Raw genomic sequence first — 17112 nt, 5'->3', positions numbered from 1 at the left:
TCCTTAAAAACATTTTTGTTCGAGAAAGCTTATCCCCTCAAATAATGCTCAGTCTCCCCCCTTCCTCACATTGCCTATACCCGTTTATCCAACGTGTACTATCCTTATGTTCTTTCCTGTCCTTCTGACTTTTGTGTCATTACCCTCCTTGCATTGTAACCTTTTGTAATATTGTAAGCCACATTGAGCTCGCACTAGTGGGAAAATGTGGGGTATAAATGTACCTAAATAAATAAAAAATAATTGGAGAATACTGCTCTTCCCCAGCCAACAGCTGAGCAATAATCATTCCCAGCAAATCGGGGTCTTACCTTGGCTTTTTGCAGGACGGTCCCTTTCCCAGCTGTCATGATGGACAGTGGTCTGTTTTTCAGGGTGATGGCAGAGTTCACGGGGGATGCGTCATGAGGGTGAGGAATGCTGAAGACTTTCACCTGTGAGTCCAGAACACAAGAAGAGATTATTGAGCTACAAACCAACAGCCACCTGTGTTTTGGGTAGTGCCCGAGGACTCAGAGGCTCTAGGGGGCTTAGAGGCTCTGCCTGGATGCTCTGCATGCTGCTGCTGCTGATCTAATGGCCTCAGAGGTGGGGGGAGGGGAGGACATGCTCTTCCCTGCCCAGCCTCCTATTCCCCCTCCCCACCCACACCACCGTATTTTAAAAATGGCAGCCGAGACTCCCTGCAGCAGTCTCGCGAGACTGTCAAGACCCGCGAGACTACCACGGGAAGTCTCGGCCGCCATTTTGAAAACACAGTGTCACCGGCAGGCAGGGGAATAGCGGCAGCGCAGCAGGCAGGAAAGAACATGCCCCCCCCGCAGAGGCCACCAGACTACCAGAACCCACAATTCCAGAAATAACATGTATAGAATGTTTGTACGTTTTGGAAGCTTGCCAGGTGCCCTTGGATTGGCTGCCGTTGTGGATAGGATACTGGGCTCGATAGAGCCTTGGTCTTTTCCCAGTGTGGCATTACTTATGTACTTATGTACTAACCCCTCAGGTAGGACCGGGGCAGCAGGGGAGTTGGCTTCGGTGGTAGGGAAGGCAGGGGGGTGTCTGGCAGCAGCCAGGTGGGTGGCCCAGACCACACTCCGTCTGCCCCTGCATCTGTGCACATATACTGGGTTACACTGATATTGTATAATGGAAAATATATGCCTACTTTCCTTTATGGAATAGCTCCAACCAGGTACCCTACATATAGGCACCTCATCATCGTATTGCCTGCCATGTTTCTATGGGGGAAAAAGTTAATCAATCAGACCCACACATCTCATTGAGGTGCAGCAAACTAGAAAGGGTGCTGAAAGCACTCACAGCTGCTCAATAATGTGCTTCTAACTTACGCTTGGACTGGCCAACTCCAGATGTGTGGTATCCACAGCTGTCCCCAGAGTTACTGGCCCGGCCTCGGCTTTCCGCAGGTTTTCCTTCACATCCACCAGGCTGAGCTCCAAGTCCACCCGTCGGCTCTCCTTCATTTTGCATTCCTCTTCCACGTCCCTCAGCTTCTCCTCCAGAGCCACCAGTGCAATCTTATCTGCCCCAAAAGCAAAGAATCCGATTCAGGCGCTGATACTGGTGCAAGGCTCCATTCAGCCCCGTGATCTCATTAATATTACACAACAAAAAAAAAACACAAGAGGAAACAACCCTCACAAACAGCACAGGACCGCAACCACAACGAAGGTGGCAAAGTCCAGTTCTCTATTGCATCTACTGACTCGACATGGGCCTGTGTTTCGTCCAAAGGCCTGCCTCAGGATTCTCTATTGGATGTGTGCTGTTCAAGTGTACAGCGCTGCGTACGTCTAGTAGCGCTATAGAAATGATAAGTAGTAGTAGCAGTAGTAGTCTTTGGGATTCCAGAATCTTGCTACACTTTGGGATTCCGGAATCTTGCTATTCTTTGGGATTCTGCATGGAATCTTGCTACTCTTTGGGATTCCGGAATCTTGCTACTCTTTGGGATTCTGCATGGAATCTTGCTACTCTTTGGGATTCCGGAATCTTGCTACTCTTTGGGATTCTGCATGGAATCTTGCTACCCTTTGGGATTCTGCACAGAATCTTGCTACTCTTTGTCCTTATACCTTATTTGCCCTGTTTGTCCTAATTAGATTGTAAGCTCTGTCGAGCAGGGACTGTCTTTTCATGTTCAAGTGTACAGCGCTGCGTACATCTAGTAGCGCTACAGAAATGATAAGTAGTAGTAGTAGACAATAATGTAAATTTCAGTGTATGATAACAATATTAAATAGGTACTTGGCTCAAGGATTAACACATTGATTTGACTGTGTGGCAGTCAAGGCGTTATATGCAGTAGCGGTTTTTAGTGGATGGACTAAAGAATTGGACTTTATAATGTCGTCTGTCCATTCATTGCAACCTTTGCTGTTACAATGAGATTGCGCTCATTAATATTACAACACTAGTAAAAAAAAGGCCCGTTTCTGACACAAATGAAACAGGCGCTAGCAAGGTTTTCCTCGGAGTGTGTATGTTTGACAGAGTGTATGTGAGAGTGACTGTGTGTGAGAGAGTGAATGTGCGAGTGTGTGTGTGAGAGAGAGAGAGAGAGAGAGAGTGAGTCTGGGTGTGAGTGTGTCTGTGAGAGAGAGAGTGTGTGTGTGAGAATGAGAGTTTGTGCAAGTGCGTATATGAGACACAGTGTGTGAGAGAGAGAGAGTGTGTGTGAGACACAGACTCTCTCTGAGACTGAGTGTATGAGACCAAGAGAGTGTGTGAGTGACTGTGTGACACATAGAGAGTGAGGCCCAGATGCACAAAACCTAACGAGCCCACAACTTGCGTTTTAAACTGGTTCCAGCCAGTTTACAACGCAAGTAGTTCACCCCGGGCATGCACTAAGGGCATTTTCCCTGCCACGGTAGCAGGCAACGAAAACGGAATGCAAATGTTTGAAAAGCTATTATAATGAGCTGCAGTACCGTTGCAGCCCATTATAATCAGATGCACTACCGTTTTTCCGATTCCCTTACCGTAGGAACCCTAACGAGATGTATGACCTCTTGTTAGGGCTCCTGTGAGGGAATCGGAAAGGAAAAGGGCCCCCAAAAAAGGTAAAAAAGAAAAAAAAAAAGCAGGGAGCGCATGTGAGGGGCGTCCTTTAAGGACGTACTCTCCCTGCGCTTCTGAGAGACGTCTTTTTTTTTTTTTTTTTTGCAGTTTTTTGTTCTGCCGGCGCTCGTGTTTTTTTCCCCCTTCTGAGTCTTCGCCGCGCCACTTACCCCTCCACAGCAAAATTTTTCTATTTTCCTGGTTGCCGGAGAATCGGGACGTCCCTTTAGATTAGGCTCCTCTTCCTGGTCTCTTCAGCCAATCAGAGCGCGTTTCGCTGACAACAGCCAGCTAAGCCCGCTTTGATTGGCTGAAGAGACCAGGAAGAGTAGCCTAATCTAAAGGGACATCCCGATTCTCCGACTCAGGTACCGAAGGACTAGAGAATGCAAGTGAGCTACAACGAGTAACTCATTTGCATTCCCTATCGTTGATGCATTCCCGTTCCCTACCGATTCGCTATGGAATCGGTAGGGAACGGGAATTACCAATGTCTTTCATGCATCTGGGCCTGAATGTGATACAGTGTGAGACATAGAGTGTGTGAGAGACAGTGTGTGAGAGAGTGTGTGTGTGTGACAGAGATACCTCCCCCCCTCTCTGGTGTCAGCCCCCCCCTTCTCTCTCTCTCTGGTGTTTGAGCTTTACTGTGCAGGACGCTGAGCTCTGGCTGTGCTTCAAGGAACTGACCAATCCTATTTAATAGAATGCACCTCCAACATTCTGAAGCCGAGAAACCTCGTGTGGTTGGTCACTTCTGCTTGTGACGAACCCGGAAGTACGTGATGTCAATTCAGGAGATGGATACAGAGAGCAGCAATGCCTCAGCCATGCAGTCAGCTTCAGAATGTTGGAGGTGCGTTTTATTATATAGGATGACACTCTCTGAGAAGTCCAAAAAAGGCATCTGTTTTAGAAAGGTAACATAGCTACCCTCTGCTTCAGTTCTGCCCAAACTATGACCCCGGGAATACTTACATCCAGATTACGTAAAGATTGATGCACTCTTTCCGTGTGCCTGCTTTTCACACATGTGTGCAGTCATTCAATCTTAGAGGAACCCTTTTCTGCATGCAAAATAGGCTTAACACACAAAAAAGCTAAATATCACTCCAAGGAGCAAAAGCCAGAAGTGATGGTTGTCGCCAAAACCTTGACTTTAATAATAATGTGAACTAAAAAAGTGTATCGGGGCGGTTGTCTGGGTTTTGCTGCATTTGAGTAAGTGGAATCAACGTTTCAGCCATCAGGGTATGCTGTGAGGTCTGCAGTCTGACTTCATATATAGTGGGTTCTCAAATCTGATTGGTTGGGGTTTGAGGTGGGTGGGTTCCTTAGGATGGAAAGGAGATTTTGGCAGGAAAGTTCATTGGTCACAAATGTGAATTTTGGAGGGAAAGTTTGTTGGTCACAAATGTTGGCAGGAAATTGAGGCAGGAAGTTTGTTGGAACAGTTCTCACTCTCCAGAGTCCTGCCAAAATCTCCAACCTTGCTAGAAAATATCTACCTCAAACCCCAACCAATCAGGTTTGAGAACTCACTATATAAAAGACAATCTGAAGACCTCACAGCACATCCTGAAGAAAGCCACAGCATGATGACTGAAACATCAGTTCCAATTACTCGGAAGCAGCAAGACCTGGCCAACTGCAACAATCATCATGCCAGCTGCAGAAACCTAAAAGAACTATCAATTCTTGCAAAATAGGCTTTAGAGGCAGAAAAGGAACATAAGAATAGCCATACTGGGTCAGACCAATGGTCTATCTATCCCAGTATCCTGTTTCCAACAGTGGTCAAGCTAGGTCACAAGTACCTGGCAGAAACCCAAATCGTGGCAAGACTCCATACTACAAATCCCAGGGCAAGCAGTTGCTTCCTACATCTGTCTCAATAGCAGACTATGGACTTTTCCTCCAAGAGTTTGTCCAAACCTTTTTTAAACCCAGATACGCTAACCGCTATTTCCTCCTATTTGTGTTAAAAGTATTTCCAAGGAATTTCCTTGAGGGTCCCCTAGTCTTTGTACTTTTGGAACAAGTAAAAAATTGATTCACTTCTACTCGTTCTACACCACTCAAGATTTTGTAGACCTCAATCACATCTTCCCTCATCCGTCTCTAAAGTTGCTTCCATACTTGATACAATGTAAGCACTGCTCTAGGAATAATCCATTACTTTCTCATTATGTGGCCTTCCATCCTTTTAGGTTTAAGGGCCTCTGAGACTCCTCGGGAGCCCTGCTACTAGTTTAGAATGTTAAGGCTTTTCTCGGGTTCTAACCTTTGTACAGCCTAGAGCTCTAGAACCCTGCACAAAGGGACAACTTTGATACATCCCCAGGCTTTCTGAACTAAGATGGTTTCCTGCAAACTCTGCTCCTTAATGGTGGAGTGCCACTGAGACTCCTCAGCAGCCCTAAGATCTGCTACTAAATTAGCCTTTCTTGGGTTCTAACCATTGTGCAGCCTAGAACTCTAGAAGCCTGCAGAAATGGCAAACTTTGATACATCCCCAAGCTGGTGGAATGCCAGGCTGCATAGCCTTTGGCACTTTTTCACCTCCTGAAAGGGTTCTATCACTGTCTCCCTGTGCAGCCGTGTTCCTTTACAGGAGCAGCATCGAACTGCTTGACCCGTGATACATGGCTTTTTTGGGAAGTACCTGCACAGACAGCGAGGGCTTCTTTCAGTTCCCGCCTTTCCTTCCTCAGGTGTGCCAGCTGACTCCGGATTTCTTCCTTGTCCCTTTCCAGCCTGTCTCTCTCCTCCGTGTACCTCTTCACTTCCGCCTCTGTCCTGTTCTTGCCCAGCTTGGTTTCAATGGCGGCTATAAATGTTAGGATTGGAAACGGCAGAGTTAGTCCTGTGTAAAACTAGAAAGCAAGTCGGCAGTCAGGGATCGCACTGGTTAAGTCTGATTGCTAGGAGAACTGTGTCGAACTCCGCTTTGGTGGAAAAGACTTCAATATTGAAGAAGAATTTTGCTGGAGAGTGGGATTACAACCATATGTAACCTGCAGGGAGTCATAACCAGATCAGCATTGCGTAAGCAGTTCAAGCTCAGTCCAAGAACAGTGAAACTTACAGCGGGAAACACATCTCATAGGGCTATATGCAGATCTTCAAAACACATGTATTTATAGCCAGACTAAAAAAAACATCCTTGGGAAAGACTTTAGGGATGTAAACAGGACAAAAATGTTCAGTTTGTTAGGGCATTTTTCTGGCTTTTCAGACCTTTTATCTCTCGTTTCACACATCTGTATTAATATAAAACTTTTAATGCACGCTAATTGAATTAATTTTCATTGATTCAAAGGTTAACAATTTAGCTTGGATCTGTCCTTGGACCCCTTCTTTTTTCAATCTACACCTCTTCCCTGGGCTCACTGATCTCATCTCATGGTTTCCAGTATCATCTTTATGCTGATGACACCCAGCTATATCTCTCCACACCAGACATCACCGCGGAGACCCAGGCCAAGGTATCGGCCTGCTTATCCGACATTGCTGCATGCATGTCCAACCGCCACCTGAAACTGAACATGTCCAAGACCGAGCTTATCGTCTTTCCACCAAAACCCACTTCTCCTCTTCCTCCACTCTCTATCTCAGTTGATGGCACCCTCATCCTCCCTGTTTCATCTGCCCGCAACCTCGGAGTCATCTTCGACTCCTCCCTCTCCTTTTCTGGGCATATCCAGCAGATAGCCAAGACCTGTCGCTTCTTTCTCTTTAACATCAGCAAAATTCGCCCTTTCCTCTCTGAGCACACCACCCTTACTCTCGTCCACGCTCTCATTACCTCTTGCCTTGACTACTGCAACCTACTCCTTACTGGCCTCCCACTTAGCCATCTATCCCCCCTTCAATCTGTTCAGAACTCTGCTGCACGTCTTATATTCCGCCTGAACCGATATACTCATATCACCCCTCTTCTCAGGTCACTTCACTGGCTTCCAATCAGATACCGCATACAGTTCAAGCTTCTCCTTCTTACCTACAAATGCACTCAGTCTGCAGCCCCTCATTACCTCTCTACCCTCATTTCCCCTTACGTTCCCGCCCGTAACCTCCGCTCACAGGACAAATCCCTCCTCTCAGTACCCTTCTCCACCACCGCCAACTCCAGGCTCCACTCATTCTGCCTCGCCTCACCCTATGCTTGGAATCAACTTCCTGAGCCCTTACGCCAAGCCCCCTCCCTACCCATCTTCAAATCCTTGCTCAAAGCCCACCTCTTCAATGTTGCTTTCGGCACCTAACCATTGTACCTCTATCCAGGAAATCTAGACTGCACCAACTTGACATTTGTCCTTTAGATTGTAAGCTCCTTTGAGCAGGGACTGTCCTTCTATGTTAAATTGTACAGCGCTGCGTAACCCTAGTAGCGCTTTAGAAATGTCAAGTAGTAGTAGTAGCTTGCACTAAACTTTTAAGGAGGGAAAATGTGGGATACAAATGTAATAAATAAATAATAAATAAATAAATGAATGACTGTTGCTAGTGGAGGAGTAGCCTAGTGGTTAGTGCAGTGGACCTTGATCCTGGGGAACTGGGTTCAATTCCCACTGTAGCTCCTTCTGACACTGGGCAACTCACTTAACTCTCCATTGTCCCAGGTACAAATAAGTACCTGTATATACTATTTAAACTGCTTTGAATGTAGTTGCAAAAACCACAGAAAGGCAGTATATCAAGTCTCATTTCCCTTTCCCTATTTGAGATTCTACATGGAATGTTGCTGTTGCTACTGGTTGAGGTTCTGGAATGTTGCTACTATTTGAGATTCTGTTGCTACTATCTGAGATTCTACATGGAATGTTGCTAGTGGAGGAGTAGCCTAGTGGTTAGTGCAGTGGACCTTTATCCTGGGGAACTGGGTTCAATTCCCACTGCAGCTCCCTTTGACTCTGGGTAAATCACTTAACCCTCCATTGTCCCAGGTACAAATAAGTACCTGTATATACCATTTTCAAAAGAGAAGGACATCCATCTTTCAGCATAAAACAGAAAATGGACGTCCTTCTCCTGATTTTGGACGTCTCCAACTGCAGCAGTCCATTGCAAGTTCAAGGGGGCGTGTCGGAGGGGTAGCGAAGGCGGGACTTGGGTGTGCCTAACACTTGGAAGTCTTTGACCTATAATCGAAAAAAAACAAGGACGTCTTTGACGAACACTTGGACGTTTTCACCCGGACCTGTTTGTTTAACGAATAAGGCACAAAAAGGTGCCCGAAATGACCAGATGACCACCGGAGGGAATCGGGGATGACTTCCCGTTACTCCCCCAATGGTCATTAACCCTCTCCCACCCTCAAAAAACATCTTTCAAAATATGTCGTGCCAGTCTCTATGCCAGCCTCAGATGTCATATTCAGGTCCATGGTCACTAACCCCCTCCCACTCTAAAAAAAAAGCTTTAAAAATATTTTTTCCAGCCTCTATGCCAGTCTCAGATGTCATACTCAGGTCCACGACAGCGCATGCAGGTCCCAGGAGCAGTTTTAGTGGGTACTGCAGTGCACTTCAGAGAGGCGGACCCAGGTCCATACCCCCCCTACCTGTTACATTTGTGGAGGAAACAGCGAGCTCTCCAAAACCCACCACAAACCCACTGTACCCACATCTAGGTGCCCCCGTTCACCCGTAAGGGCTATGTTAGTCGTGTACAGTTGTGGGTAGTGGGTTTTGGAGGAGTTCTAGGGGGCTCCGCACACAAGGTATGGGAGCTATGTTCCTGGGAGTATTTTATGAAGTCTACTGCAGTGCCCTCTAGGGTGCCCGGTTGGTGTCCTGGCATGTCAGGGGGACCAGTGCACTACAAATGCTGGCTCCTCCCATGTCCAAATGGCTTGCATTTGGAAGTTTTTGACATGGACGTCTTTGGTTTCGAAAATCACCGAAAGTCAGAAATGTCCATGTCTAGGGATGTCCAAATTTAAGGATTTGGACGTCTCTGACGGTATTTTTGAAACAAAAGATGGATGTCCATCTTGTTTCGAAAATATAGGTCTCCCCGCCCCTGGATTTTGCCGTTTTGCAAGGACGTCCAAATCACAACTTGAACGTTTCTTTCGAAAATGCTCCTCCATGTAAACCGCTTTGAATATAGCAGCAAAAATCACAGAAAGGTGGTATATCAAGTCCCTTTCCCTTTATACATGAGCGGGGAAGAGGAATGAGCAGGAGGCCACTTCCTGAGAAGAGGCATTGCAGACACAAGATAGTAGCAAGGCTGAAGGGAATCAGAAAGTAAGAAGGAAGGGAAACAAGGTGTGAGAGGGAGAAGCCAGCTCAGAAATGGCCACAGATACACAATCAGGGTTTCTTAGATCTAAGAGAACAGAACAAGTCAGCCTAGGCTGCCAAGGTTGGAGGAGACCCCAGTCTTCTTATCAATGAATGAATGAAGAGACTTGTATTCAGAGAAGACAAGCAGGTTGACGAGAAGGAAGAAGCAGTGTGCTAGATCAGTGGTGTAGTAAGAGAAGATGATACCTGAGGTTGTCTGCCCCCCCCCCTCTCACTACACTACTGTGCTAGATGTCTTGGCAGCAAAACACTTTGGATGGGCCATGGACAGAGAAAGAAGTTATTGAGTGGGTGGGGACAAAGCCAAGAATAGAGCTAATGCAACGGCTGAAGAAGGCAAAGACATGCATGGGATTTGTCAAGATATCCAGGTGCGAGCAGACTGCCAGACAAATAGAAATAACTGATGCCAAACTTCTGGAGAGAGGACATATAGCTGAGATTTATGTCAGTTGTTGCCCTTCAGGACAAGAGGTCTGTCTTCCAGTATATCACTTTACAAAATGTCAAATGTCCACATGTCAACATACAACTCGAGTCTGGTGACATTTGGAAGTACTCCTGTTTATCAGTTCTGAAGTAGCATAACCCTTGGTGTGATATACAACCTCCTCCTTGGCAGTTCTACAGAAAGCTCCGGAAGTTGGAAGGCGTTGTAAGGAGGATTTTGGTGTATTTTCACAGTGGACCTGTCTGTTGGGTAGCTTCAGCTCTCACCTTTCTCCTTGTTAGCTTTCGGTGATGCAGAACTGACCACTATCGTAGTGGCGGGGGTTATCTCCGGGCTGCTTTGGGGGAAAGAGATTTTCTGCTGCTGGGTCTGAATTTTGATAAGTGGTCGTGGTGGTGACTCTTCCGACTCTGACTTCTGTTGATGTCCCTAATCAACAAAAAGAAAGACAGTCATGGGAGTAGCTAGTGTTTAAGCAAATAGACTAATGACTTTTCCTGGCTTCTCATGCCAGGCCAGCGGCTAAACAAGAAATCACATCTGGAGATGGCTCCCTTTAAGAAACGTAATGTGGGCTAATTGGTTAAATATGACTCTTGATGGCCTTCCTTTCTTCCTATTATAGATTTTCCAAACTTTTTTTTTTATTAAAGAATCCAAAAACAAACAAATGTAGCACATTCTCAATATGAATACCTTTGGATAACCAAGCCAACTTCCATCCCCCCCCCTCCCTGCCAACCCCCCTGCAATGTAGACAAATCCAACCTGATTCAACCCCCCCTTCCTCCCCCATTAACCAATAATAACTAGGCATCCATATTTGCAAAATTACCTACACAAGTGTTGATAAGAGACAAACAAAGAAAACACCAGCTAACTTTCCCCATTGTTAAAAACCTTCCCCGACTCTCCACCTTAAACATCAGCAAGTGTTACTGTCCAACAAATGCCTCAATGGCAGAATTCTCCCATGTATTATTATACTAGTGTTCCCCCAACACCGCGTCAACTATAACAATACCCACATCAACTGTAAAGGAAGCCACTACCCTTGGGCCATCCCTTACCCAAGACAATAACCAATGCCCTTCCCCCCCAGAACTATCCTTCCCCCCTTCTACGGTGCAGTGTCTCACTCCTACCCCCTCAAGTGGACCTAATTCACCCAGGGTAATTGATTCAATCTTTGACTCCTTGCCCTTGGCGAGATCTTATTCAAAGAGGCCTCCCATATCGCCAGGAACCTGCGCTGCCTCCCAGGAGACACACCTGCCCCCCGAGACTCCCAAACCATTAGTTCATGCAATTTGTTCCTCCAATACCAAAAGGAGGGAGGGCGATCCTGGATCCTGTGGTTTAGAATGCACTTCCTCCCTAGTATTAATGACTTACCCAGGAACAACTTCTCCCCTGCCACAGACACGGCACACTAAACACCGCTCTCTCTCAAATGATAAAGTAATTGCACATCCTACCACTCCTTGAAGAAAACGAGCTATTGCCGTCCAGAACAAGATAATGTGTCTGCATTGCCATATCCTGTGGAAGAAGGTTGCCTCCGCCCTCTTACATTTTCTGCAACAAGGCGTCTCCGTCAACCTGGCACGAAAAGCCTGTCTCTGGGAGAAATAAGCCCTGTGTACCGTCCGAAAATGGTACTCCTGCAGTTCCGCAGTATGCACCAAACGTGAGCCACTCTTAAGAGAGGACAGTAATGTCTGTGTCGAGATTGTCCTACCCACCTCCTTACTTCACCTGTCCACGACTTCTTGTAAGTCCTTGACTTGAGACTTCCTACATAACTCACCATGAAACCAAGAAATCGATATCTGGCCTGCAGTGTCTCCCTCCAAAATTTCTCTCAGCTAGCGTCCAAACCGTGGGGACAAACTGCCCCCCGGCAAGGAATGCACATAATGCATTAGTTGACAGTAAGCAAAAAGTGTACCTGGGCCCTGCGCACAATGATTCAAAAAATCATGAGATGATATTATGGACCCATCCTCTTTAATTAAATGTTCTAGCAAAAATACCCTCTTCTCCTTCAAGGATTGAAAAACTCTGTAGTCTCCGCCCGGCCTAAAATCAGGATTCCCCTGTAAAGCCAACCATACACTACTAGTCGGGCATTGATTCCACGGGGGGGCACAGCCCTCAACAGTAACCAAAGGGTTCTAAGCAGCACATTCCTACGAGTTCTCTCCGGCAGCCTTCCCCTGGGGGTGTGAAGTAAATAATTTAGGTGCCATGGGTGAAAATAAGCCTGTTCTAATACTACATCTCTGTATGTTGTGGTTCCCAATAACCAGTCTCGCAGGTGGCGAAGCAAGTATGCTTGGTTATATTTTCGAAGGTCAGGAAGTCCCAATCCTCCTGATTTTTGGGCGCCTATCAAATAGTACCACTTCATTTTTGGCTTCCTTCCCCCCCCCCCCCCCCCAACAGATGTTCGTCACCATCCGCTGAAGCAATACCAAATCCCTTTGCAGTAGGCAGATAGGTAAGGTTTGTAACACATACAACCATCTCGGGAAAACAATCATTCTATATAGATGTAACCTACCCAAAAAAGACAATGGGAGGATGGACCAAAGCGACAACTGCTCCTTCATCTCTCTGAGCAACTTAGAAACATTGATCTCATACAGGAGTGATGGGTCCATTGACAACTGTATTCCTAAATAGCGAAACGACTCCCTTGCCCACCGCAAAGGGAACCCATCTCCCCACGACTGTCGTAAAATATCGGAACTTGCCAATGCCTCCGATTTTGTTAAATTGAGTTGGAACCCTGAGAAATCGCCATACTCTGTCAAGCTTTCCATTAGGTGTGGCAGCGAATACTGAAGGTTCGTAATAAGCAACAAGAAGTCATCGGTGAATGCTGCGGATTTGAAAAAAAGATTCCCTATCTGCACCCCCTGAATATCTGGGTTATTCTGAATCTCCCTCTAAAGAGGATCCAGGGTTAGGACAAAAAGTAGTGGCGACAAGGGGCAGCCCTGTCGGTCCCCCATCTGATAGGGAACCAATCCGACAATATGCCATTAGCACACACTTGCGCCTTCAGATCTGAATACAGGGTCCGCACCGCCTGTGCAAACCAACCCTCTATACCATAAGCATCCAACACCCCAAAAAGGAACCCCCACTCCACCCTATCAAACGCTTTTTCTGCATCGAAGCTTATTAGTAGGGCTGAAGCCTTTGCTAGTCCAATAGTTTCCAAAGCTACTAGAATTCTTCTCATGTTTTTCGCGGTCACCTTCCCGCATGTGAACCCCACCTACGGCTCGGCCACCAAGGAGGGAAGAATTCACGACTACCTATTAGCCATGATCCTGGCCAAAATTTTACCTCTGTATTAAGCAATGAGATTGGGCGATATGAATCCGGGCGGTCCGCCGGCCTACCCGGCTTCGGAAGAACGATAATTTGAGCCATGTTAAGATGCGGAGATAACTACTTCCATTGTATGAATGTATTAAAGACATCCGCTAAAACCGGACTTATGTCCGACTGTAATAATTTGTAAAACTCATTACGCAAACCATCCGGACCTGGGGCCTTTCCCAAGGCACTCTGTCTAATTACCCATTACACTTCTTCCGCCATTATAGGTGCATTCAGCTGACCTAACTCCTACTCCATAACTTTGGGCAGATCCAAACTGGATAAATATACCTCACTGGCTACCGGAGGCGGCGTCTGTTGCTCATAAAGCCTAGCAAAAAACTCAGAGAGGATCTTATTGATAACCCCATCCTTGTGTTTCCGATCTCCCCTAGAATCTAGCATCAAGGATATTTTATGATGCCCTGTTCTACCATGTACGAGCCTGGCTAAAAATCTGCTACTCTTGTTCGCAAACCGATAGAGCTGGAATTTGTAGTATGCCCAAGACTTCTTCGCCTGCGCATGCAATAATTCATTCAGGGCTTGTTGAGCTTCCAGCAATTGCTTCTTAATCCGCAAGGAATGATCTGCCCCATATTGCTTGCAAAGACAAGTTACTCTCTTTTCCAACTGGAGCACTTCCCTACGCCTCGCCTTCCTCTGGAAACTAACGTAGGAGATTATGTCTCCTCGGAGGACCGCCTTCGCCGCCTCCCAAAACAAGATTGGGTCGGATCTATGATTTCCATTAAACTCCCTATAAAGCTGCCATTTGGTAAGCAAATATGGCAAAAAGTGACTGTCCCTGTAAAGCAAGGATGGAAATCTCCATGCACTTCCTGAGATTGTAGAGCCTCCCCCTGCATCCCTAACTCTATCCAAGCATGGTCTGAGATCATTATTGGGCCTATTCTTACATCCACCACCTGAGTTAGTGTCCTCTATACATCCACCAAACCCAATGTAGAGCTCAATAAATTGACCCCTCATTCTGTCCTAGCTGTCGGCTTGGAACGATCTAAGGTAGGGTCCGCCACATCGTTTAAATCCCCCCTCCCACTACTTTCTGATCAGGATCACCACTCCCCCCCTTCCTATCCACTGCTGGCGCCTCAAAAATTTCTCCGACCCACCATTTTTTCAAGTTTGCATGTTCCACCGTGTGGAGGTGAGTCTTCTGTAGGAAGGCAACGGAGGTCCCCCTATCATTAAGAGCTTTTAACAGCTTCTGCCTTTTGATCGGAGAGTGTATTCCACCAACATTCCAAGCAGTGAACTTCAAACTAGACATTTAACCTATCCCCTGGGGCTCAGAAAGAATATAGTTCCCACTAGTGATCAGCCGTGCCATAATTATACCGGAAAGGTGTCCCAGCCTCCACCCCCCCCCCAGATTGTGATCAAACCAACCCCCCAAGTTTAGATCCAGTTGAGTTCTCCCTAAGTTATTGGACACTACACCATCCCGCCCCCCCATCCTCCTGAACCTTCCCAACCCTATAACCTCACATGTTCCGCTAAACTACCAGAACCTCCCAGCTCCTGAGCCCAGAACTACCCATCAAACAGACTAGGAGATTTTCCCCAAGAACCCCTCGCTACTGATAATGCCCATGAGCTAATCATCATTCTCCAAGGGAGGAATAAAAAGTAAGAGAGGAGTAGAAAAAACAAAACAAAACAAAAACGATGGGTGGGTCTCTCACATTTGCTCACTCCTAAGCACACAGTTGCCCAACAAAGTAAACTGTACATACAACTTCAAATTGTGAGATCCCCTCATGTTAATGATGTTACACCAGCTTCCAATCTACTGCGCACCCTTTCTCTCAGTCTTGGGAGCCATGGAACCTCTTCCCCAGTTAGACCCGACTCCCAAGTTGGCTCCTTGTTGAAGGCTCACTGCCCTCAACCTGACATGTTAGTCCCTCTCTCTCTGGAACATTTACTTTTTGACCTTAATAGGAGTGGGGAAAAGAGAGAAAGAGAGAAAAAAACCCCCCATGGGATAACCCCCCCCCCCCCATACACTCCCGCCTTCACATGCACACTGCAAATTTTGCTATTTTAACAGAATTAAACCCTGAGAACTCCCTCTTAAGAAATGATCGGCAGCAAATGTCACATAAGTTCACTGCCAACCCTCAGCCATGTTCTGAATGTCGGGTCTCCCAAGCCATTGAGGTTTGGTTGTAAATATACTGCATTCGACCACACATGTTTCATCCAAGTCTCCACTCGCACTCATGCTAGAGAGTGCCAAGTTATGGAGTCCATTTCTAGCAGGAATTCAGTAGCAAAGGCCTCGGATGCCCCCTGCTGAATGGAAGCTCAACTCTGTTTTCAGACCCAGGCTCACGTGTGTCTTATAACCCGCAAAACTTGTAAATTATAGTAAACTGCAGGCTGTTGGGTCCAAGTGCCGTTAGATATTCCAAAGATTGAAGTCTTCCTCAGTCCTGTCCACCATCTATGAAGCCGAATTGTCACTCCTGATCTGTGCGCTTATCCGCCAGCCTGTCCAAAAATGCTCTCGCTTCTTCTACTCGATCAAAATAGTGCGCCTGACCATGCTCCATGACCTTCAGTCTTGCTGGATATAGTAGGCTAAAGCGGAGTTTTAGATCAAACAGTAGTCCTGAAAGCATAAAATGCGGCCATTATGATATTTCAACTGAGCGCCCCCTCCCCCGCATTGCTTGTAGAATGAGTATTTTGTGGGCATAGTTTAGTATCCTGAAAATTATCACTCTAGGGCAATCTTCTCCCTCCTTGCGCTGTCCCAACCGATGCACCTTCTCCATCCGAAATACACTAGCAAGGTCTGGGAGCACTAGCGCCTCTTGAAGCCAGGCCTCCAGAAACTTCCTCAAGTCTTTCTCTGGGAGCAACCCCGGCAAACCTACTAGCCTTAAATTGTTTCTGTGCGAGCGGTTTTCTAGGTCTTCTATCCTTTCTTCCAACTCTGACAAGCGCTTTATTAACTGAGGCTGCCCCTCCGTCACCTTCTGTACTGCACCCTCGATGTTCCCCACGCTCTGTTGCACTGTTTGGAGTTCCGCTACCATTGCCACATACCTCTCCTCCGTTCCATCCAGTTTGTCCAAAATCTTTTTGTTGGAATGTAATTGTATTTTGCATGCATTGCCTGTCACCTATTATTTCTCTGTGATTACTCTGTGACCTCTGATGTGAATTACTTAGAGAGGTCACACAGCTATGCAACTTCCTGTGGGGGTTAGATGCAGAAGATGCAGCACATGGAGCACATGGAGCTCATGATCTCTCCTAACCTGAGAGGATCTATGGTGGTGTGAGCATCCATTACCATCTAAGCACATGGAAAGAGCTGATAAGACAAATGTATAGTAATATGTATATATAAGCCTGTCTGATTATAATCTAACTACAAACTGTGAGTAAACAGATGTTTTGTTACTTCAACTTTAAAGTGACTCAGCAGTGAATTATTCAGGGGTGAATGAGAGAGAGATGAAGAAAGAAATTAACATTTCTAAAGCTGAAGCTGTGTGTACTAAAATCTGCTAATTATTTACTACAAATAATCCAACAAAAGGGTTATGGGCCCAGGGTCCAGGAATTGAAAAAGAAGAGAAATATTACCAGGCAGAAAAAAAGGCCACATTTTTCTCTTAAGTTTTAAAGGAAAGATTCAGTCTGTCTCTCTCTCCCCCCACACAGCAGACAGAAGGCTAAGAAAATGGCTGAGGGAAGAAATTCACCATTTTTCTATTCTCTCAAGGTGCCTAAATTAACTGAGTTTAATTATCGGCAGTGGGAATTAAGATTCATATGTCTCCTTCGAGCAAAAGGATTAGATATGTGCTTAGACCAAGA

General features: G+C 46.3%; 1 protein-coding gene across 3 annotated transcripts in view; it reads right to left on the bottom strand.

Moving 5' to 3' along the window:
• Positions 1 to 17112, bottom strand: part of AFAP1L2 (actin filament associated protein 1 like 2) — a 260437-nt gene that overhangs the window by 8077 nt on the left and 235248 nt on the right. For 2 of the 3 annotated variants that reach the window (XM_030202683.1, XM_030202684.1), the window contains exons 15-18: positions 10122 to 10284; positions 5753 to 5917; positions 1353 to 1546; positions 312 to 434 (exon numbers count right to left, since the gene is read on the bottom strand). In XM_030202683.1, the coding sequence (XP_030058543.1) occupies positions 312 to 434; positions 1353 to 1546; positions 5753 to 5917; positions 10122 to 10284 (645 nt within the window). Of the gene's footprint in view, positions 1 to 311; positions 435 to 1352; positions 1547 to 5752; positions 5918 to 10121; positions 10285 to 17112 lie in introns of those variants that run through there. The other variant, XM_030202685.1, reaches the window with a different exon arrangement.

The sequence above is a fragment of the Microcaecilia unicolor genome, chromosome 5, assembly GCF_901765095.1.
Source record: "Microcaecilia unicolor chromosome 5, aMicUni1.1, whole genome shotgun sequence".
Taxonomy (NCBI): domain Eukaryota; kingdom Metazoa; phylum Chordata; class Amphibia; order Gymnophiona; family Siphonopidae; genus Microcaecilia; species Microcaecilia unicolor.
This window is presented reverse-complemented; position numbering and strand designations above follow the sequence as displayed.